Below are 22610 nucleotides of genomic sequence, written 5' to 3' on the forward strand. Positions count from 1 at the left end.
GGAAATACGGAATCGACACCTCAATCATCTACTGGCTGATTACCATTTACTGATGTGCTATTTTTTCTACACTTTTAATATTAATTACCCGCAAAAACATCGATTCCATTATTGAAATGAACTGCACTAGCCCGAGCAGTCAATGAATTAATTTGTCATTTTGCTACAACAAAATTATATTTTAGATGACGTCAAAAAGCAACTTGTTTTATATAAGTAAATAGCTAGGAATATTAGCGTTTTACATTAAAAGTCCGTTGAGTAGAACAGCAATTAAGATGGGCAAGTTAGGCCAGGTTGCATTGGTGGGTTTCGTTTGCCTAACTAGTTTAGGATGTGTATTAGCTGTTATACGTAAGTATTTTGTTTCTGTTTCTTCTACATTTTTCTCTACAATTGTTCGTTCGGTTTATTAAAAAATATATACTTTGCGATTATTACTGCGATTTCGTAATTTACATTCTAAAACAAGCTGGGAAAGTTGAAAACTAAGGCAAATTTTGCCCGTTTTTGTGTAGTTCTAATTGTATTCATCGACTATATTTTTGTATATAGTTATTTCGTTAATAGAATTATTCATGATTTATTTAAAAAATATTGGAGACAAAGTCAAAGTTACATTTTGTTTAATTATTGCAATAATTTGTCAACAGTGGTTGTGCAAGCCGTTGATTAACTACTGAATAACATGAAATTATTTCTCGATTGACCTAGAAGGTCCGTGCAAGTCATTTGGCATGAAAATGACGATTAATACTACAGAAGCATCCTTTTACCTTGGCAAATAACTGTTAGTCACAAACAAAATGCAAATTTTGATGCGAAAAGAACGAAAATGGTCCATGAGACCTCAAGCAGCAAAAACTGCATACAATTGCGTTTTAAAAAATATTTTAGTCGAAATATTTGAATTCTGATCAGCATTTATTGAAGCTATGGAGTAAAAAACTCCTGGGTTCTGCAAAATTTATTTTCAGATGCTCATTTCAATGAAGAAGTTTTTCGCAAAGAAAACCAAACTTCGGCTACAGAAGCGAGCAAATGGTCGACAATGGAATATAAAATCATTGCAAATTTAACGCAAGAAAGAACTGAAGAAAACTGTTCTGTTCTTTTGAAACTGAATTTGCTTTAGCTGCGCCCTTTAGAGGACACGCTGTGTAGTTTCAAATAGTTTTAGAATATCCAGATTGGCAAGCAAAACCATTTTTGTTTCTTGTTTATTTCTAACCGTCTAGACGCAATGAAGCTTTTCTGATTTTCTGTTTCTTCCAATAGGCCCCCCCGAATAATTCTCCCAAAACCCCAATTCTCCAAAATTATCGATTATTTTGCTTCCGCAGCTGACTACATTCATGTATGCCACAGAAGTGATCCCAAAGTAGCGGTTTGCATCCAAAACTCTGTAGAAGCCTTACGACCTCTTCTGGTTAAGGGACTTCCAGAGCTCAACGTAAAAGGAATTGATCCATTCGAACTAGGAAGAATCACGATATTCGATGGAGTCCAAAATCCTGATGTGAAACTGTACTTTGACAATGTGGTTGTTACGGGTTTGGGGAATTTCAAAATTACCAAGCTGAAGTGAGTTGAGACGAGTCAATTAAATTTTACACGTGTTGATAATTAGGAAACACTCTGGGACACAATTAATTGACGGTAAATTGCGGTGTTTTAGGCTGGACGTTGAAAAAATGATCTACCGAGTAGGAGTAAAAGTTCCGTTTTTGAACCTAACGGGGACTTTCGATGCTGATATGAAATTTGGGCAACTGGAAATTAAGACAAATGGCGATTTGCACACTGATCTAGGTGAGTAGGCTTGGGAAACAGCAAGAAAAAAAAGTCGAATAAAACCAACTTTGGGCCAAAAATGGGAAAATTGTTCCGTTTGAAAGTGAGTCAACCGATTTTCAGTTGATGTTGATGCCCAAGCAGTGATTCATGCATACTTGAAAGACAACAGCAGAATGATCTTTGACTCGTTGACCTTAAGGCTGAAAGCCTCAGATTTTCATTTAAATGTTGACAATTTCCCCAAGAAAGACGCCGTTCTGGGTGAGTATGTTGAGCAAAATGAATTAGAAAGTCTCGAAAAAGCTGTTGATTTTTTTAGGGCAAACTATACATCAACTTATCACTGAAACCAGTAAGCAGGATGTACGGGACCTTGCTACACCTCATATCGAGCGAAAATGTGCGGAGATCTTGCTGGACTTGAGTAACCAAATCACCGAGACTTTTGACTATAACGAGCTATTCCCACTTTGAGCTTTTTATCCGTTGTATCTAATAGCTGTTAAATAGAGAACTTGCGGCATTAATAAATCATATAATTGCATTTCCTTAATTAGTCCTCAAAGCCGCTGAGATTGTCAAGAAAAGTCCTATAATTTTGGTTTAATAGCCATTGAGCGGAAAATTGTTCAAGTGAAACAGGATTTGGCATGTTTACAGTTGGGCAAACAGTGAAAACGATCTGAAAGGTTCCCAGAATCATCGGAAAACATTCAAAATCAATAATGGCAATGAATAAACGTGGGAATTACCCTGATGTTAGATCTTTTAATCGCCAATGAGCGCGACCAACCATTATGTGATATTAAACAGGAAATTGATAAATCAAGTGAAATATAATCGAAATAATACAAAAATTTGCAGAAAAAGTATGCGATTTCAATTTTTCAACTTGAATTTTCTAGATCATTGTTGAAAATCTGCGTTAGTCTCTGGTTAATTTGCAGAGTTGGCGCTAATTCGAATACTGTTTTTGGTTCCTTTTTAAAGTTTTATAATGTTTGCAACTGTTGAAGATGTTTAAAGAAGACTGCAATAGCACAACCATGTTGCTCCGTATGTGAACAGTGGAAACTAACAATTTTTTTCTCGGAAAATCTATCAGACACACCAAAAAAAATTTGTCTATTTGGGCGTTAATTAGAAATGTATCCAATTAATTTAGTACTACTTCTGTCGTTTGTTCACGAATTGCACAACTCAATAAATCTTACGCCAAAAGACCAAATTTGATCAGGACCAGAGGAGAACTTCGTTCCATTGCTGCAACTTTAATTATCCTCAATTCAAACGATAAAAAATGGGAATCCGGAGAATCGAAAGCTTTTATTAAAAAGTTATAGTTTTTCACTAAATCTGACTGACAATAAACAATTATTTTCCTGTTATTGAACAATCGGTTTCGGCGCGTTTTCAATAATAAAAACTATGTACAAAATCCCAATCACATAAGGAAATTCACCAAATCCATGCACTTCCGTTTCAATTATCACTTTATCTATTTTCATCTACCGGCTACGGCCACGTCACTTAACTCTTTGTTTCCTATAAAATCCCGGATTAACAAGTCGACGATTTTAATTACAACTTTGGCACTGTAAGAGAACAATCAACAATCATGGTTAATAAAAGTTTTCTCGCAGTTTTGTTTGTGGTTTTGATGGCCAGTTTCCACGGCGGTCTTGGCTCGAAACTTCGTAAGTAGATTGGAAAATTGAACTGAATACATCGTTTTATGAATAAAAAAGTGCACGTTTGTAGGAAGTTTATAGCCAAATTAAATAAGAGTGTTGGTGATTTTTTCTTTTGCTAGCTGATGGAATCAAACTGTGCCATAGAAGCGATCCTGAGGTGGAAACTTGCGTGAAAAACTCAGTAGAAGCATTAAAACCGATGCTGAAAGAAGGTCTACCCGAGCTGAATGTACCTGGAATAGATCCCTTCAAAATGGAACAGATCGAAATCATGGATGGAACGCTATTGCCCGAATTGAAAGCCTCTTTAGTCAACTTGGAAGTGATTGGATTAGGAGACTTTGAGATCACAAATCTCAAGTAAGTAGCTAAGAAGCCAAAAGTTGTACATAAAACACATTTTTTCTAGAATGGACTTGGAGAACCATGTGTATGATGTTGGTGTTAAAGTGCCCTTCTTGGACATTCATGGAGGGTACAATGTTGATGGAAAATTGTTATCGACCACTATTCAATCAACTGGAACTTTCAATGCAAATGCCAGTAAGTTCAACTATTGCTCAAAATTTTTATCGAATCGCTTTATATTCTTAGGAGAATTGGAATTTTAGTGGATTTTTAAAACGTTCAACACAAAAAATTTGTTTGGATTCGAAAATCTTGAAGAAACCGAAATGTAACCGAACACGCTTTTGACAAATAAATCGAAAGTTTAGCGCTGTCGAGATATATTTTCTGGCATAAGTTTACTAGTATTTAAAGCTCTATACATTTATTTCAAATTTGAGTTAATCTCAGTTTCATTTTATGAGATTTCGACACTAATTCTATTTATTTGAATACGAACCTGGGGGATTTTTCCTTGTTCTTTTAAACCCATATTTTTTCCTGATTTCAATGATGCAAAATGTGTTAGCATTTGTGGACGTTTTGACCGAAAAATTCATCGTCAAGGTTTATCCAAACCTGGACTTGAGTTGCAAATCGCATGTTTCGGTTCCTTAAACTTCCAAGTTTGCTTTTCGAAAATAACCATCAATTTCATGTTGTTCTACATTAGATTTTGCCATTAAAAATCAGGTTTAGAATTTGAATAAGAAAACATGACAAGAACCGAAGCTGAATAATCGCTTGGAAGAAAAGTGTTATTAAAAATGATAAGACCACCTGCAAAAGCAAAAATTCAGAACTCTGACCTAAATGTGCGAAATAATTGAGCTGGAAGAAGCATTTTTGTAGACAAAAGTTAAAAAAATGAACGAAGAACCGTTTTGTTGGCAAAATACTTGCCGAATTTTCCACTACTAAAAAATGGATACCGAAATTTCCTCAATATCTTAACGAGATAAAAGAAGAAAGCATCATTGAGCACAAATCGTTAAAAGCTTGATTTAATGTACAAGGAATTTTTTTTCAGCTGGTTTAGATGGACAAGCATTGATGAAAGGAGCCCTAAAAGACAACCATTTGAAGTTTGAGTCCATCGACTTTAAGCTGAAGATGGAAGACTTTAACCTGGATCTTGGCAACTTCCTCACTGAAGACCCTGTTCTGAGTAAGTAAATTGCACAAAAATACCATTCACCGAGACATTCTGAAAACACAGCACATAATAAAGAAAAACAATTAATGGCTTGTGCAAAAACTTCAGCATTTTTGCTTCCTCTTAACATCCTTTTTCCAAGCACACAGACTTTCATTTCAATTGAAGAAGTCCATTGGGACTTTAACTTTTAATCAACAATATAAGCCTTATAGAACTGCATTCTTTAACTGCAAAAAATTTCAATTTAATCCAGGCCATGCTGCTAAACAACTGCTCAAAACAGCCAATAAGGAAGACATAATTAAGATGGCCACACCCTACATTGAGAAGAAATGTTCAGACATTCTCCTGAAACTGTGCAACGAAATCTTCGAGAACGTCGACTACGACGAAATATTTCCAGTTTAAAGCTTCCATATTGATTAAAACACTATTTATTTTCTTCCCATCCTAGTTAGGCACCAAATGTATGTAGGTAATGTTCAAGTATAAAAGTGTTCGCTGTTTGACAAATAATAAATTGTATAACCAGAAAAGTTATGATTATGTTAGGTGATTATGTTTTAATCGGGCTAATCAGGCCACATCTTTAGGAAATTTTTCCTCATTATTCCTCAGACGATTCTCAGTTCGGAAGCTTTTGCATGCTGTTCCTTTATGAAGACCGGACAGGAACAAAACCAAGACACTGAATTTTTACCTTTAATATGAAATTTTGTTGTAAACTCTGACTAAAATACATTGTTATTTATATCCTTTCGAGGCACGATTTCCACGCCTTTCTAAGCATGCTTTGAATACAAAACCCGTCGTATTACCAACATGTCTCAACAACAATCCTAAATTAATTATATTATTATGTATATGATCGCCAGGATGGTGGCATATTGTCAATACCATCTTTCAAGGTCCGGTTTGCTCGTGCATTCTGCATGAAATGTTGATAATTTTGCGTGTACAGCAAATTAAACTAAGAAAAAATTGGTGTTAATGTATTGCGTGGTTGTCGGTCAGTTTTAATGTGTGAAAAATAGCGTTAAGAAGGTTTCGCTTAGCTAATTTTAGGTAATAGTTTGTATAATTTGGTGGTGGCCATCAGAAAGGAAGATGGTTCTTTTGCTGCTTCAACTCGCCGTTCTATTGTGCGCTGTTAGAGGTGAAATACGTAAGTGATTTTGTGAAGAAATTTCGCGAAAGTCTTCGACTGTTCAATTTCAGCAAACTATATAAAAGTGTGCCAAAAAACCGATCCAAACTTATCGCAATGCATCATCGACTCCATCGAATATTTACGCCCAAAGCTCAAAGAGGGAATACCGGAACTAAACGTGCCCTCAATTGAGCCTTTGCCTCTGAACGAAATTCGACTGAAAAGTGGCCCCAATCAGGCCCAGATCAACGCTAATATAACTAACTTGCTGGTACATGGCCCATCCTCTTTCAAGATCATCGACTTAAAGTAAGTACAATTCAACCCAATTCAGCTTTAACACATTTCAATGCTTCTTCAGGCCTGATCTTGAAAGAACCAGATTTCTGGTCCAGTTCACTATTCCGACTCTTTATTTCGAAGGCGACTATGACATCGATATGAACGTTTTGATTTTGAAATACAAAGGAAAAGGCCCAATCCAAGGCAATTTCAGTGAGTCATTAGCACTCAAAACCAGTTGGAGAAATTATTATTTTGATTTCAGCAAACTATGTGTTCAATTGCCTGTTTAAAGGCGACAAAGTCCAGAGAAACAACCAAACCTACCTTCATTTCAGGAAGTTCACCATAACACTATTCACGGGCAAAAGCCATCTGCATCTTGGCAATTTGTTTGGGGAAAATGGGGCGATTTTGAGTGAAGCCACCAACACGTTAATCCAAGAAAACAGCGAGTTGTTTATTGATGAAATACGGCCTGTTTTAGAAGAGTCATTGGCCCAGAAGTTTACCACGATAGCAAATAGTATTACAAGCCGGTTTTCCTTTGATGAACTGTTTCCAGATTCAAAGAGCATTTAGTTTTTTTATATAAAAAACTTGTATACAAAATTATTATCAGATCGCAGAAAACAATAAAGTTTTCGCGATAAAATTCGTTTTCAACTAGTCACATTACCCAAAAGGAAAGTGGAAAGACGATTTTTGCAATTGCAAATTAGTAAAGTTGTTACTATGTAAATTTAATCACAATTATTGTCCTGCGACTGGGAAATGGCTGAAGGTGTCTTATGCAAATTCAGCTGTAATTTCACTTTAAAAGTACAGAAAATTTGCAACTAATTAACCTAGATTTTAAAGGCTGAAACTGCTTGAATTAAAAAAGTGGTTATTTCTAACAGATCGAAGATTTTTTTGACAATGCCCGAAAGCTCTAAAAGCATTAGGGTTGGTTGCTTGAGGCAGCAGCACCTCTCAAGATGCAAGCCAATCGTGCTTGCGAAACATCAGAAATACATTATTTTTCTAGGCGGGTTTAGGGCCTGAAACACTATCCAGTGCATTGCCAATTCCAATCGTTAAAAACTTATCTGCTAAACATTGCGAGTTTTAACATGATACTGTTGCAGTATTTGCAACTTGCATTACTTTTCCTCCGTGATCATTTGGTCTTTCCATTTCAGCCATCGTCAACCTTTAGCAGATAAATTTGAACATTATGCATATTCAGATGGACAACAAATTTCTGGACAAGAACTGCAATTAATCACTAAATAATTTTGTCAAATTAATCAAAATATCAAAACATGCAAATTAGTGTTAATATTAAAGTGCATTTCTCCTTGAGGTAAGTTTGTGGTTTTGACGCAAAGACAAATCAACGAAAACAATATTTAATGAAATAGAAGGAATAATTTGATCAAACTGGTAATTTTCCTATATATCGGGGGCTTTGCGAAACGACTGAAAGTTCTACTTTGCATTTACAGCTGCGACTGGGTTCTTAGTGGGTACCATTCGATCGGTGCCGTAAAATTGTCGGTGCATTTTGTAAACAATATTACCGGATTGTTTACAGTAAATGCAACTGGATTTTACAGATTGCTGATTGAAAATGTTCTTCAATGTATTGGCAGTGGGTTTCTATGGATTATTTGGCGCTGTTTTAGCTGAAATACGTAAGTTCAAACTTTAAATTTTGTAACATTTAGGGGAAAATTAATTTGTTTTTATTATAAATATTCATCAATAATTGTGCACTAAATTTGTTGGCGATCGTTCGTTTATAATCGTTATTTTTCGCATAAAGTTGCACTGAAATTCAACATCTTTTTGACTGAAAATTCCTCTTATTTGTGTGCATTGCATAACCGAAAAAGTTGCAACATGCAAACCAGTTAAGTCCGTTAATTGGTTGTAACAATTTTCATTTTATCGACTAAAATCAACCACCAATCGGGTCGATTACAAATCCACCTACACAAACTAATCGATAATGAATGCATTTGGAAATTAATTCAATAGTCGATCCGATATGTTGTAAATTTCTTGAAAGTATGTCGCACTGTGTGAAGCGATTTTCAAATTAACTAACACAGATTTGCAAAAAGAAAGCTATAAACTTCGCTTCGCATTCATTACATATTTGCCTCGTCTGTTACATGGCGATAAAGGTGCAAAACAAAAACGGCTTCTCTCCATTATGAGTCCTCATGTGGTCTTAAAATTAGATAATTGGTTAAAAAGATGCGAAGGCTGAAGAACCATACAATGCGGTTTTAATTGAGAATTAATGATCTAAGAGTATTCTCAAGTGTAAAAATCAACTGGAAAACCGCAGAAAATATTAGACATTAATCGAAATAATGAAATTGTTATTTAATGGTTCGTTGATGAAAATTAGTTGACGGTTAACAATAATAATTAAATTTTGAATTAGCAAGTGGATTCCAAAGAGCGTTCTTTTAACTTTCTTTTATTTTTTAAGCGCAGTAACTTATCTAATTTATTTAATACATTTTAATAAAATACGATTTAACTTAATAGTCTAATTTATTTTGCAGCTTCCTATATAAAAGTGTGCAACAAAAACGATCCGGAAATATCCAAATGCATCATAAATTCAGTGGAACAGCTCAGATCCAGACTAAAAACTGGGATTGCCGAATTAAATGTGCCTCCAATTGAGCCCTTATTGTTGGATGAAATCCAGTTGAGAAGTGGACCCAACCAGGCTAAAATCAATGCCAATATTACTAATGCAAAAGTATGGGGACCGTCTGGCTTCGAAATCATCGACCTAAAGTATGCAGAATCATTGCTATTTAAATAAATTGTATTTAAACAGCGAACAACAAAAAAACCTCAACCCGTTTATTAATTTAATATAAATTCTTAGTCATCATACTTAGGCGCGTAAAATAATGAATTCTAACCAGTTTAGGGAGCACAAAAACACATGTTATATGCCAATGCAAAATAACCGTCTAAAAAGTAACAGAGTAAATAAACTTAAATACTTCTTGACATCATTACTGCACTAACAACTAATTTTACTTTTGGTGGCGAACTCTTGCTCGCTTTTAATGACTTTCATAGGAAAATTGGTTAATTTGTCTTTGCCTTTTCCTAATTTTATCAGCTTTTTTCTGAATTGCGAACTGATGATTGATTGCCCAATATCAATTAGCAAACACTTATAAATGCCACAATAAAGTCCTGTGTAATTAAATGTTGAAAGGAAAAAACGGTGTTTCTAGGCGAATCTTTATTTTCACAGTCAGTTGGAAAATATTCGCAGAAATTTTATAAAGATGGTTCCAGAAAGTTTCAATTGAAACACTCCTGAAAGTATTTTGCAAAAATTTCCAAATCTCAACCCCAAAAATCAAGAATCTGAAGAAGTAAAAAAAATCTCTTCAATCCGGTTTGTCCAGCTTTTAGGACGCCGTGAAAACGTTTCTTGACGTTTCGCAAGTACGAGAGGCTTACATCTTCAGAAGTGTAGCCCGAAAAACTCACCAGTTTTTTGCCTCTTTTAGACCCAACGTAAAGAAGAACCGATTCGTGTTCAGAGTGAGTATTCCATCAATTTACTTCGAAGGAGACTACGACATTGATATGAGCGTCTTAATCCTGAAATACAAAGGAAAAGGTCCCATTACCGGCAATTTCAGTAAGTCACTTCGTTAATTAACTTTAAGACAGTTTAACTTTGATATTCCCCAATTAATTTTTTGGAAGTCAGTAAAATTGGTGAATGCTAGCATTTAAATTGCGCTCACTTCAGAAATCAATCGACAATAAATCTGGGTTTAACGGAGGCCCTTGGGCAAAAATAATGGTTTTTTTTGCAGCAAATTACAAATTCGACTGCATCATGAAAGGGGATCTGGTGACACTGAACGGACAGCAGCATCTTCAGTTCAGAAAATTCAATTTGACGCTCTATATTGGACACAGCGCCATCCATTTGGGCAATCTCTTCGCCGGCCAAAATCCGACTCTATCTTCAGCCACCAATGAAGTGGTTAGAGACAATGCCGATCTATTTGTGAACGAAATCAAGCCAGTGCTTGAAAACTCTTTGGCCCAAAAGTTCACCGATATCGCCAACACGATAACTAAGAGGTTCACTTATCAAGAACTGTTTCCTGATAAGTGACTAGTAATAAATTGAAGCAGATATTAAACTTAGGAATATTGTTAGAATTAAAAAACAGTTTTAAAGATTGTGTTGTTCCATTGAATAATTTTTTTATTATTAGTTTGTTTCAATGCAGTTTTTGGGGGCATTTTTGTATTTTTTATTTAGACTAGTTTCTTCAGCAAATCTCTTGAGGTCCAACCACAAAACGAATGGTTTTAGCTGAACATTGATCTTATGAAGTTACTGGTGAGGAATTTTGAATTGATTGAGTTTGAAACTGAGATTTTATGATAGTTTTTGATTGACTTCTTCGAAAAAGCAAGAGAATAAACACTAGAATATAAAGTTTCAGATGAAATAAACGATCTATTTTATGTTTGTCTTTCTATGTTCAACGTCCTTCTAGCGAGTTGCGAGCTCTTTGGCTCTTGTAACAGCAAAATTGGGGATTTTAAAGAAGTTTTCTTGGAAAGCAACAGCAGGTAGACAACTACGGTTCCCGAAGGCTATTAATTCAAACGACAAGGAAATTTATCTGTGCCTAGAAAAGCCTGCATGTAAAGTCGCTAATTGCTATTGTCGAAATGCACAATAACATTTAAGCAACTAAATGATATGGTACCCATGTTGCAAAAGTAGCCAAAGGAAAACGAAAGTGGAGGAGGGCATTTGCAGTATAGTATTATTATAAATATACCGGCTAACATTAAGTGAACAAAACGACTGAAATGAAGACCTTCACAGTGCTGCTTGTTTGTTTTTTCGCAGGAAAATCTCATGGAAAAATCCGTAAGTGAACTGAATTTTTGCTTCAAGTTAAAGCTAAAAATATAACTAATAAATCCAGCTGCTTGTTTTTTTATAATTGCATGTTTTTCAGTGGGATCTTAGAGTTGGGTTTCTGGTGTTAATTGGGGTAAATCTTGAATATTTTCAGAAAACTCAAATGTTTTTACAGTCGGAAAATCTTAATTTTTTAAGGGCAATGTAGTTCGTTTCGACTTTGGATTCTAATTTTGCGTCAAATAAATTCATATAATAAAAATATGGAACGTTTCAACAGTCACAAACAGAAGACAATAGTTAAATAATTTACATATTTTCCGTGTTTATTTGCTTTTAGTTCTTTATTTAGCATGAACATGCATTCGCATTTAAACCCAACAGATGAAATCGTGTTTGATGGCAGGTGTTTGCTAGTTAATAGGAATTTTATGGGCAACTACTAGAAATTAAAAGTGCATCACACAGAAAAATGCTTTGGCTTAATGGATTTATTCATTTAATGCAAATGTTCAAGGTGATCAGTTTGCTTCTGCTTTTGTCTGGATTTCTAGAAGCTCAATTCGAGTGAAACCGATCTTAGAAGTAGCGAACCAACAGTAGCTAAAAAACGCTACTAACAATTTTCATTAGTTTCTTGAAATTCCGTTTAATCGAATATAACTTTGAGCATATAATCCGGAAAGTTCGACTTGAAAAGACTAAAACTTCTACTTTGGTTCACCTTTAAGCATCATCATTACCTACACGGGAGACATTCGCTAATATTGCATAAGTGTGATTGGCCGCAGGATATATTGCACATTATGTAATACAACATGTAACACAACTTTCACAATTCGCGCTGGATTTTTATTTATTCGGATATTAAATCTGGGTCATACTTGACCTATGAATGTTTCTATCCAAATGTAACCTATTATACCGGGTGATTCAAAAATACGCCGACGAATCAATCTGTCTGAGATATTTTAATGAAATTTAGTATGGTTCAATAGGTAGTCAGTGTCTCACGTACCCACATGACATTCAATATTTTTCAACATTCAATAATCAAAAATAATTTTACCTTTGCATTCCGTGTTCAATTCCTAACAAAAAAGGTCTCTTGCGTTTCCTTCGCACAACGCATCATTTTCGATTTATAAAATAAAATTCGCGTTAATGCACCTAGTATTTTTATCAAGCGCCTTTCTAACTTTTTAAATTTTTGCTCGAAAATCATGTGTTGTACAAAAAAAGTAAAGAAAGTTTTTTGTTTGGAATTGAGCAGGCAACGAAAGGGTTAAATTAGTTTTTTGATAAATCAGTGGCGCACCATTTTTCTGTTCAAAAATATTGAATGTCGCTCGCGCAGCCACTGTCGAACCAAATCAATATTTTATTTAATAAAAATATACCAGTCGATAGCTTTGTAAGCCACAAAATTGCAATTTCAGACGCATTAACATTTTTTTTTTTTTAATAAAACGCCCTTGTTTTATTGTTACCAACATCTTCTTAAGAACACTCATTTATTAGAACTTTTCATCTTCTACTGGCTTCTTCAAGCAATCACTTAAAGCAAATTTTAAGCACTTTTAAGCAATAACTTTGGAACTGGATACATTCTGATTGCTTAGAGCTTGGTTTCTGTTTGAAGCGTTATTTAACCCCATTTGATGTTTGTTCGTCCACGTTTTGATAAAAATTAATCGCAACATATTAATGTTCTACAGGGTGTAGACTGAGCAAATGCAAAATCGCCAAAAATTCGGCAATCTCAACGCCAAACGCTTCAAGATAAACGAAATAGCTCAAAACAGTTTATTAATTTTACGGCCATCTGTTCTATTTACAGGGTGGCCTCAAAAAATCAACTTTTTGGTCTTGTAGCGATAACTTTTCTGCTCTTGGATCGATTTTTACGATCGTGAGCTCATGTTGAAGCTAAAACTTGAAGTGAAACGAAAATTCGCTATACAGAGTTGCATAAAAATTACCCAAAATTGTCCAACTACGAGCCTGTGGAACTTTCATCAATTTTCCATTCTTTTATTTGCCACCCTGTAAAAACTTTCTCTGAAGTACAAATTTTTTGGCCAAAAAATCGGAAAAATAATTGCACTAAATACAGCATTGTATATACTTTCCTGACTGTGTTTCAATTCCAAATCAAAATGAATTCCTGGGTTTCAGTCATTTATTGTCTTTATTTATCAATTAAAATACGTTTCGGTGTATTTTTCCACCATCATCAGTTTTTCTAAAATAACATAGTTTAAAAAATTTTTTTATTAATTTAAAAAACAATCACAGTTCGTCAACAGCCTCATCATATCACACATTAAAATACATCACAATTGCAACACTTTAAAATATTCTAAAATTAATTAGGCCTAACAGAAGAAAAATTTTTAGAAATTTATTTTAGAAAAACCTTTATTGGGCCTTATTAATTATGGCCTAATAACCTAAGATTAAAAAGGCCTTTATTTTAGAAAAACTCATGATGGTGGAAAAATACACCGAAACGTATTTTAATTGATAAATAAAGACAATAAATGAGTGAAACCCAGGAATTAATTTTGTTTGGAACTAAATACAGCTTCAAACGAGAAAAGAGTCCCTGCATCAATCAGAATTTATCCAGTTGTAAAGTTTCTCTTTCAGTTCGATGCGCTGTTTATATTGAAAATTTAATTTAAGATGTTAAAAACTAAATTAACTTTATAACCGCTTTTATTGAAAATTCCGACAAGATTTTTTCAAAAACTTTAAATTTAGTCACAATTGCTGCTTTTTTCTATTCCGTGCACCCTTCAATTTATCAGCACTTAAGACATGATCAAAATATGATTTCTTAAAACCCAACTCGATAACATGCAAAAACCTTAAAACCACTTAAATGTTGCATCCTGAACCCCGTTTTATTGCATCAAGCAATTTGGTATTAAGGAAACAATTTAATTATACTATTTGCCAACAGTTCTACCGGTTTTAGTAGAATTAATTATACAATTATGCATCTATTTCAAACCCCGATAAAATATAAAAGCAATAATCGATTGGGAAACAACTCCACTGGGTCAAGGAGCCTGAATTCACCGCACTCGAATGCATTTTATTTGTCTATTAAGTCATGGATAGTTTCACCTGAGCAGGCGATTTATTGGCTTCTAGCTGAGTATCTTCAGGAGTATATTTGTAAAGCCTCCGATCCGAAATACGAAAAATGCGTTTTAACCAGCTTCGAAAAAACCAAACCCTACTTGATGAAAGGAATTCCCGAATTGAGTCTTCCGCCCTTTGATCCATTTGAGTTGCCAATAATGACGGTGAATCGCACCCTAAACGATGCTGTTAGTATTAACGCCATCATCAGAAATATCAAAGTTGAGGGTGGACGCAATACGGTTATCCAAGGGCTAAGGTAAATCAGCTAGTAAAGGAACGAGTTATTTTTTACGAGTGGTTTTAAGGGCTGATCCAAAGAAACACGTTGGGGAAATTAGACTGAGCCTACCATGGACCACTATTGAAATGGAATACGATGTTCAGGGGCATCTGCTAACGATTCCTCTTCAGAGCCGAGGATTCTTCTTTGGGAATTTCAGTAAATGGTTAAAATGATTTAGTTGATTTTTTAGTAACAAAGGATTTTCAGCCAACACTCAATTTTCTATCAAGGGCGGATTGCAAACGTATGAAAAAGATGGCAATGAGTACTTTAGAGTGAAGAGAATCAACTCCAAAATAGTGGTAGGCGATGGCTTTATTCGACTCACCTCCAAAAATCCTGACATGCAGTTCGGAGGTAAAATGTTTGGAAAAAATGTAAATTTATTAATTTATTTCAGTAATTTTTAGCCGATTTAATTGCGAATTTCTTCAATGAAGACCCAAGAAGAGTATTGGACACAGTCAATCCAATCTTCATTGAGACCTCGAATCAACTGTTTACAGTGGTGGCTGATCAGATTTTAGCCAATTTGAAAGCCTCCGAGTGGCTTCCAGCTTAAGTTGCCGTAATTTTAGATGTTGATCGATTAGTTTTAGAAACAATAAATGTGATAATTTGCTTTAAAATTTAGCATCTAAAATGCCTTCAAATGCGCGCTTAAAGTATGGAGAAAATTGTTTTTAGTCACGATCAACTGTTTGTTATTTGTTGGGAATTTTATAAATAAACAGAAAATAAAGAGGTGATTGAATTAGTATGCAAATTAATTTGTTTCTGCTGGTTTAATGTCTTTCAGATAAGGTTTATGTGCACTTGGTGGCCGTGAAAATCACCTGGTTTAACCTTAACAGACTTTTAGTTAAGAGGATTAATGTATAAAGCAAGTCAAGATTTTGTGAATTTTGGGTGAAAATATAACAGCCAGCAGCAGTATGCAACATAAACACACTTCAATAAAGGTAAACAAGTGATGAGTGGCTTGCACCTTCATAGTTGTGACGCCCGAAGCAAACACAACTTATTTCAGAAACGAGTACCTAAATTGTTCAATTAAAAGACAAGGAAAAGCGTAACAATTCCTCCTAAGGTGACCTAACAATTCGAAAAATTCACTAGATTCAACTGAGCCAGAGCAAGAGGAACATCGCTTAACCACTGGCAAAAATTCTGTTATAAATAAACTCAAAAATAAATAATTACCGAGTTATAGCAATGACCATGAGACGGAAAAAAGACGCGATTTACTCGTATAACAGGTCCGGTTAAATAGTACCAGCAACCATCTAAATCTTTTTTTAGCACTGGGAGTGCTAACGTTTAAAACAAATAATTTATTAGGGAGATGTTGTAAGGCGCAAATTGACTCCATATTAACTCACCAGGACCCACTTTGTCAATTGCAATTAATGTTGTGCTTATAAGTATTAAGTTGATTAAGTATATAAGTAAAAATCCAATAAAATACGGGTATTTAAAAATCGTCTTCTAGAGTAAGTCAAAATAACATGTTTTCCTGTGCAGGTAGGAGTAGTTTTCCTTCTTCTGTCAAGTAATTTGAATGTTACCTCGATTAATTCACTCAAATTGCAAGGTGAGAGCAAACAGCATTCTCAGACAACCGAACTGGATGATAAGATTCAAAACGTAAAAGACCTATTCGTCCCGAAATGAGTTTAGTATAAATGTGATCACGGAGTTAATATGCGTCTCAGTACCAAATACACTCACTAAACTACAATTTTCGATAAATTTAATAAAAAAAACTATGAATTGTTTCTGCTGGTTAATGACCGTGCTGGTGTTATTCCAATGGACAAACCGTGAAGTCAGTTGTGTGAGGAAAGCCAGAAAACGTAAGTAATTCGTAGTAAAATAAAAGTAGTACCAGGAACTGGAATAAAATAGTGCATTCAACAGCAAAACACCGCACAAAACAATTAATTTATAATTATAAAGTGAACTTTTGATCGGCGTTATTAACGATATATAATTATAACTACGCAACCTTTAAAAGGACTAATTTGCCACTGATCTGGGTAGCCTGCAGAAGTAAAGTGCAAACCTTCCAAAAACAAGCATGTCGATCCAAACGACCTTATTTTTTTTCGTTTTATTATCGGCAAACTTCGTTCTTAACTCTCACGGGCAAAAATCGAAACGACGTAAGTTAAAATGAATTAAACATACCCATATACTCAGAAAAACAAGTTCCAAATTTTCAGCTTCGTTCTTTCCAACGTGTTTCCGCAATGATCCCAACTTGAACCGTTGCCTAGTGGAAGCCACCGAGATGATCAGGCCTTATTTAGGTGAAAAAATCTGTATTAGTGCTAGTTAAATTTTGAATTTGATCATAATGGAATTTTAGCCAAAGGAATCCCAGAACTGAAGGTGCCTCCTTTCGAACCATTCAACATTCCGGAAATCAAACTAGAACAAGGCACAAGTGCGCTCAATTTTAAGGCTCTTTTGAAAAATGTGATGGCTTATGGACTGACAAATTATACGTTCTCGCAATTTGAGTAAGTAACGATCAGAATTTTAGCAATTTCCAGGCCAAATATTAATAATATTTCGTTTAAATCCGAGGTAGTGGCTCGAGTGCATGTTGGGTAAATAAGAACGTTTCAATAATTTATTTTTTAAACGGCGCGTTTCGGTTAATTGTTGTTATAACCATTATCAGATTTGCAGATATAAATGCCAAGCATCAATCACACAATGTTGATCAACACAACACTTGACCTGAAAAATTATAATAAATATAAATTAAACATGGGGAGCAGCTGTGTGGCTCACATGCAGAAGTGTTGCTTGTCCTTAAAGGCTTTGAACTAAAACTTTGTCCCTAAAAACCTGAAACTACTGAAAAATACTAACTTTTACTTATAATAAAAACTTGTATACTTATAGGTAAATACTATTTTTCTCATGAAGGTATGTAATGAAAGAAGTTTAGAAAAATTCCGATTGAAACACTGCCTAATGTATTTTGCTAATTTTTGAAATTTCAACAACACAATTGGATCAATAATTAAAAAGTTCAGCTTCAAAGAAAGTCGCTTGAAACCCGAGATTTTTTCCAGTAAAAGTCCGCAACACCCACGAATTATATTCAAAGCTGTTTGAAGCATTTTTGGCAAATTACCCAACAAAAATTTGTCAAAAGTATTAATAGTATTTCAAGTAATTCAAAATCGAATTCAACTTTGAACCAACATTGCAAATTTTTTAGAGTATTAAAGACACTAGTTAGGACAGCAATACCTTAGTCGCAGTGGTAACGCCGTTTTTGCGCACTCGAAGAAAAATTTTTAAGTGGAATTTTCACTTCCAGCTTTGATGTCCCGAATTTACAGTTCTTCTGTACAGCTAAAATACACAAAATGAAATTGGCTGGCGACTACACCGTGACTGGAAAGATTTTGGTTGCACCTATTCAAGGCGGAGGAAAATTTACTGCGGGAATTGGTAATTATTTCTTAACAGTGTCCTTTAGCCCTGTTTGTTTAATTCAAGCCGAAATTTAACCGACTTTTGTAGACTCTGTTGACGTTTTTGTTTACCAAAAATACAAAACTTCTACACGAAAAGATGGCAAAGTCCATCTAGTTCCCATTGGCACCAACAGTACCATTTCTGTGCAAGAGCCCAAGCTCAACCTTCAAGGCCTATTTGAAGGAAATGAAGAACTTAGTAAGTTTGTCGATAGGCAAAAAATGATTTTCATCTCATCACTCATCACATACTCATCTTTGTGTATTTTAGCTGCGGCCACCAATAAAGCGATAAACGATAATGCGGATGAGCTCGTTATAGAGCTGAAGCCAGTGTTGGAGGACTTAATAAGCAAAATCTTGGAGGATCTTTTATTCAAGACAATCAGTAATAATATACCTTGGGACGACTTGTATCCAATCAACCCAAAGTTTAGTTAATTTCGGTTGAATGAAATAAAGAACAATTTGTACCTAAAAGCCTAAAATTAACAGCCTTAAAGTCTTAGCCTAATATTCCATTTAAGTGCAGTAGCAAGAAAAGCATGAGCTTTCAGGTGGTAGGTATTTATTTAGGAAACAGTTCCTCTATCGAGAACCTGGAAAACACTCGACCAATAAATTCCAGCACGGTTTTTCCAATGGTGTCTTCCAAAGTGGGCCGCAAATCGTCCAGCAGTGCCTTCATATTAATGTTGATTATTTTGTTCGTTTGCTCAGTCAGCTCTGGGTTGTTTTTGAACAGATCGTAAAATTTGAATTCTGGCTTTCCAAATTCGATATCGTCAACAACAGTTTCGGTTAGTTTCAGATACTGCTTGTCCTGCTGATAAACTCGCATGCCATTCATCGTTGCGATCACTCTACAGTCCGCTGAAGCAAAAATGTGCTTTTAAATGTTTATGAGAAAAATCCGACGTTACTTACTGATATTGCCATCGGCTGGTCCTGAGCCATCCAGGTTGAAAAATAGCACTTTTCCAAAAATGGAATACTGCGCCTTTATTCTGATATGGGGAAAAGTTAGGTCGAATTTGATTTTATTCTCTGCTAGATTCACGTCGAATTTCTTGATAATAAATTTGTCCGCGTCGTAGATTTCAACATTCTGCAATAAATTCGTCAGCAAATCATCCATAAATGGGAAAATATAACAGCCACCTCAAATTTAGCGATAAAGCCTGCCCCAGCATCGATTCCCACTTCAGGTAAAGTGAGCGGATTCATTTTCGGTAATCTGAACTCAGGAATACCATCCTGCAAGTGCGGTTTGATAATTTGCACTGCTTTTAACAGGCATTTTTCGAAATCCTGATCGCTTTGATGGCATTTTTGAATATAAGTAGCTAAAATTGAAAATCCGATATGTACAACCAAGGATGGATAATTTCAACTTTCGTGTTAATACAGCATTAGTTACCACCAATCGTTAAAGTTAATGAAATTGCTCCCAAATTGCAAAATGGGCATAAAACACTGCCATGAATAAAAAAGAAAAATAACAATAATAAAGTTCTATTTTTAAACAATATGATTGACAAAATACATAACAAGGCATGTAGACAGGATCGAGTAAAAATAATTGTTATAGTTCCTCTAGACGATTTACATAAATTGTCCAGTCCATTTCGGAAAATGTAATTTGCGTGCTGCTTAATTTAATCACCATTGGGTAATTCTCGGTCCCAGCTTAAGGTAAAAAATCGATTGAGCAACGGATTTATGGTGTCAATAGTAATGAATTTTTTTAATGGTTCAATATCATCGGGTACGTTTGTTGAATTTTGATTGAGTTCCATTTTGCACGGCTGGTGGTATTGATGATGATAAAATGCTGCATTCTTATTTATTGGGACGCTATAATTAACATCGTTAACTATTGGCCTATCAACATTTGAACGCTGGAAAACTGAGTATTTTTTTCACGAATTCCAAGCTTCCTGTTGCTGAATTGGTGTACAAAATAATTTATTTCTTTTTTTTTAGACAGAGTTTTAATAAAGAAAAGTTGTTCAAGGCATGTTATATAAATCACCGAAGTCATCGAGGTTCCAAAAATGTGATATAAATTGAAAACACCGATAATAAATTGTACCATATGAATTTTTCGATATTTTTTTAAATAATAATTTAAAGTATTTCTTTATAGACAATTATTAGAGACAATAACAAATATGAAAAGGGTGAAGGCTTTCGAGGTCATGGTTTGATGCTGGTGAGTTTTTCTTGCAAAGGCACACCTAAAAGGGTCGAAAATATCTTCTGCGGCGACCCAAAAGCCCACAAATTTCGCCAATTTCAGACAATAAAGAATATAACAGGAAATAGGAAGTCAATATTGTTCAAAACAAACATTCTATAGGCAAACATTCCACTCAAATTAATAGTTCTTACAAAAGCTGTAAAATGCCTACTCAAATACCATAAAACCAAAGTGTGAAACAATAAAGAGCTCAAGTAAAATAACACAATTTTGAACTGTTTAAATAAATGCTAAACTAAAAAATTAATATAAAATCGATTGATCAAACGGAGAGTTCTCAATGTTTCGAACTGTAAACTGAACCTTTAACATACTTATAAGTAAATAATTTAAAGCGCAAATTTCAAAGTAAAAGCAAACAGGAACAAAAAATTTGTTTTGTGAAAAGTGTTAATAGAAATTTTCCCCAAAATACTAACTTGTTTGAAACAAAAATGGGATAGTTTTTTGGGGCAAACATTCCACTCGAATTATTTGTTTCTGGAAAAACTGTAAAACCGGCTACTCAAGTACCATAGAACTACGGTGTGAAAATAAATAATTCAAGTAAAAAAATATAGTTGCCAAAAGTTTTAATAAATGCAATTAAAAATTATTATAAAATTGATTGCGTCAACGAAGAATTCTCAACTCCTACTCTAAACTGAACATTTAACACAGTTTTATGCAAATAAAGTGTGAAAGAAAAATTTTTTTGTCAAAAATTCTGATACTTACGAAACTTCTTCACCCTGGCTGATTGACACAAAACTGCTAAAAGCGTGATTAAAAACGCCGATTTAATACAACGTTTAACCGCCATTTGAAACAATATTTTAATTTTTCTTCGATTTTTTATGTTTTATTAATTAGTAAGTCTTTACACTTTGAAGAGTTGACACTAATTGCAGGCTCTTGAAAAGTGCCCACCTAAAAATTAACACATTATTCTGTATATAGGTGAAACAAGGTAAAGCGTTATATAGTAAAGTTTTTGCATGACGTAAATAATTTGCGGGCGAAATAATACAAGCATAAATAAACCGTCAAAATGATAAAACTATTATTATTAAGTAGAATTGATTACCATCGTCAACCCAAATTAAACTGCAAAAAATGTTTTAATTTCAAAGGTTTTCGCCGTGGAAAGTGCAACGTTTTTTATAGGAACTAATTAAAATATTTCAAAATATAATTTAGGTGCATGGATTAAAAATTAGACATTTGCCATACTAATTGTGCAAAAGCGCACATTTTGGGAAAAATATTGGCGGAATTTAACGTGATATTACGGATTTATGCAAAAACTGGTGCGCTATTATTACATCCATTCTTCGTACTACAAATGCAATAACAATTTTAGTATTCATAGCTCATATGTATGTACGACTTGTTACATTAAATAAGTTGGGCTTTTTACGGTACTAACGAGAAAATGTTGAGCAAGTAAAGGTTTTAATATAGTTTCTGGAAAAAAGTCAATAATTATTGTCTAAGGGTTTGGACTTTGTGGTGGGAATTGATAGAAATTCAGGCGATTTTTCTAGATTTTGATAAATCGACAGTTGAATTCTTCAAATTAAGTGGATGAGTTCAAATATTTTGAATGTTTTTATCTAATTGCAATAAAAATTTAAAAAAATATATGGCAGAAACCTCATTGGAATGCATTGCTTTTCTGTCTGGAATACCTATAAAATGTTATATAGTAGTTTAAATTGTGTAAATAAAAAACGGTGCGTTTTATTAAAAAAGGACAAAATGGCTTTTATGTTAGCAACTAAATGTAGATAGAATTAGAAAATAATTTTTGTGCCCAAAGAAACCATTGCAATGCACCGTTTCTTTGCCTAAATGAACAATAAATTTTGGTTTGCAGGTCTGGAAACTATCAAATGTTAAATGTATGTATGTTTTCATGTTTTTAATCAGAAACTGTACATTTCAGCAAAAAAACTCAAACTGACTTTTTTTGTTAACAACTAAATGCAGAATTGGAAAATAATTTTTGAGTGCCAAAAAACCAA

General features: G+C 34.2%; 6 protein-coding genes across 8 annotated transcripts; 5 read left to right on the forward strand and 1 right to left on the reverse strand.

The window, feature by feature from the left end:
- The first annotated feature begins 90 nt into the window (after positions 1-90).
- LOC109537336 lies at positions 91-15599 on the forward strand. The gene is made up of 18 exons (XM_048664725.1): positions 91-354; positions 1344-1584; positions 1679-1812; positions 1918-2058; positions 2117-2269; positions 3611-3851; positions 3901-4034; positions 4909-5046; positions 6256-6496; positions 6549-6682; positions 6735-6995; positions 9034-9274; positions 10012-10145; positions 11331-11408; positions 14565-14814; positions 14864-14997; positions 15049-15198; positions 15252-15599. The coding sequence occupies exons 1-18, from the start codon at positions 279-281 to the stop codon at positions 15401-15403; spliced, it is 3033 nt and encodes a 1010-aa protein (XP_048520682.1). The 5' UTR covers positions 91-278; the 3' UTR covers positions 15404-15599.
- On the forward strand, positions 3366-5573 carry LOC109537337. Its single transcript, XM_019903999.2, has 5 exons — positions 3366-3494; positions 3611-3851; positions 3901-4034; positions 4909-5046; positions 5291-5573. Exons 1-5 carry the CDS (start codon positions 3416-3418, stop codon positions 5443-5445), a joined length of 747 nt encoding a protein of 248 aa, XP_019759558.2. The 5' UTR covers positions 3366-3415; the 3' UTR covers positions 5446-5573.
- LOC109537334 (protein takeout) lies at positions 5887-7124 on the forward strand. 2 transcript variants are annotated; one of them, XM_048665191.1, is made up of 5 exons: positions 5887-6046; positions 6103-6202; positions 6256-6496; positions 6549-6682; positions 6735-7124. In XM_048665191.1, the coding sequence occupies exons 2-5, from the start codon at positions 6145-6147 to the stop codon at positions 7049-7051; spliced, it is 750 nt and encodes a 249-aa protein (XP_048521148.1). In that variant the 5' UTR covers positions 5887-6046; positions 6103-6144; the 3' UTR covers positions 7052-7124. The 2 variants fall into 2 exon arrangements, with proteins under 2 accessions (XP_048521148.1, XP_019759554.1); XM_019903995.2 differs by having other exon boundaries at positions 5887-6202.
- On the forward strand, positions 7911-10993 carry LOC125502379 (protein takeout-like). The gene is made up of 4 exons (XM_048665192.1): positions 7911-8148; positions 9034-9274; positions 10012-10145; positions 10327-10993. The coding sequence occupies exons 1-4, from the start codon at positions 8085-8087 to the stop codon at positions 10632-10634; spliced, it is 747 nt and encodes a 248-aa protein (XP_048521149.1). The 5' UTR covers positions 7911-8084; the 3' UTR covers positions 10635-10993.
- Positions 15600-16225: 626 nt separating the features above from the next.
- LOC109537269 lies at positions 16226-18821 on the forward strand. 2 transcript variants are annotated; one of them, XM_048665189.1, is made up of 7 exons: positions 16226-16697; positions 16859-17006; positions 17067-17153; positions 17213-17366; positions 18182-18315; positions 18388-18540; positions 18613-18821. In XM_048665189.1, the coding sequence occupies exons 2-7, from the start codon at positions 16922-16924 to the stop codon at positions 18780-18782; spliced, it is 783 nt and encodes a 260-aa protein (XP_048521146.1). In that variant the 5' UTR covers positions 16226-16697; positions 16859-16921; the 3' UTR covers positions 18783-18821. The 2 variants fall into 2 exon arrangements, with proteins under 2 accessions (XP_048521146.1, XP_048521145.1); XM_048665188.1 differs by lacking the exon at positions 16859-17006 and having other exon boundaries at positions 16247-16697.
- LOC109537332 lies at positions 18700-21632 on the reverse strand. The gene is made up of 4 exons (XM_019903994.2): positions 21322-21632; positions 19503-19687; positions 19269-19449; positions 18700-19214 (listed from the first exon to the last, which is right to left on the reverse strand). The coding sequence occupies exons 1-4, from the start codon at positions 21404-21406 to the stop codon at positions 18910-18912; spliced, it is 756 nt and encodes a 251-aa protein (XP_019759553.1). The 5' UTR covers positions 21407-21632; the 3' UTR covers positions 18700-18909.
- Positions 21633-22610: the final 978 nt, after the last annotated feature.

This window comes from Dendroctonus ponderosae, unplaced genomic scaffold, assembly GCF_020466585.1.
Source record: "Dendroctonus ponderosae isolate FM_Combo_2020 unplaced genomic scaffold, Dpon_F_20191213v2 Dpon_F_20191213_3, whole genome shotgun sequence".
NCBI lineage: Eukaryota > Metazoa > Arthropoda > Insecta > Coleoptera > Curculionidae > Dendroctonus > Dendroctonus ponderosae.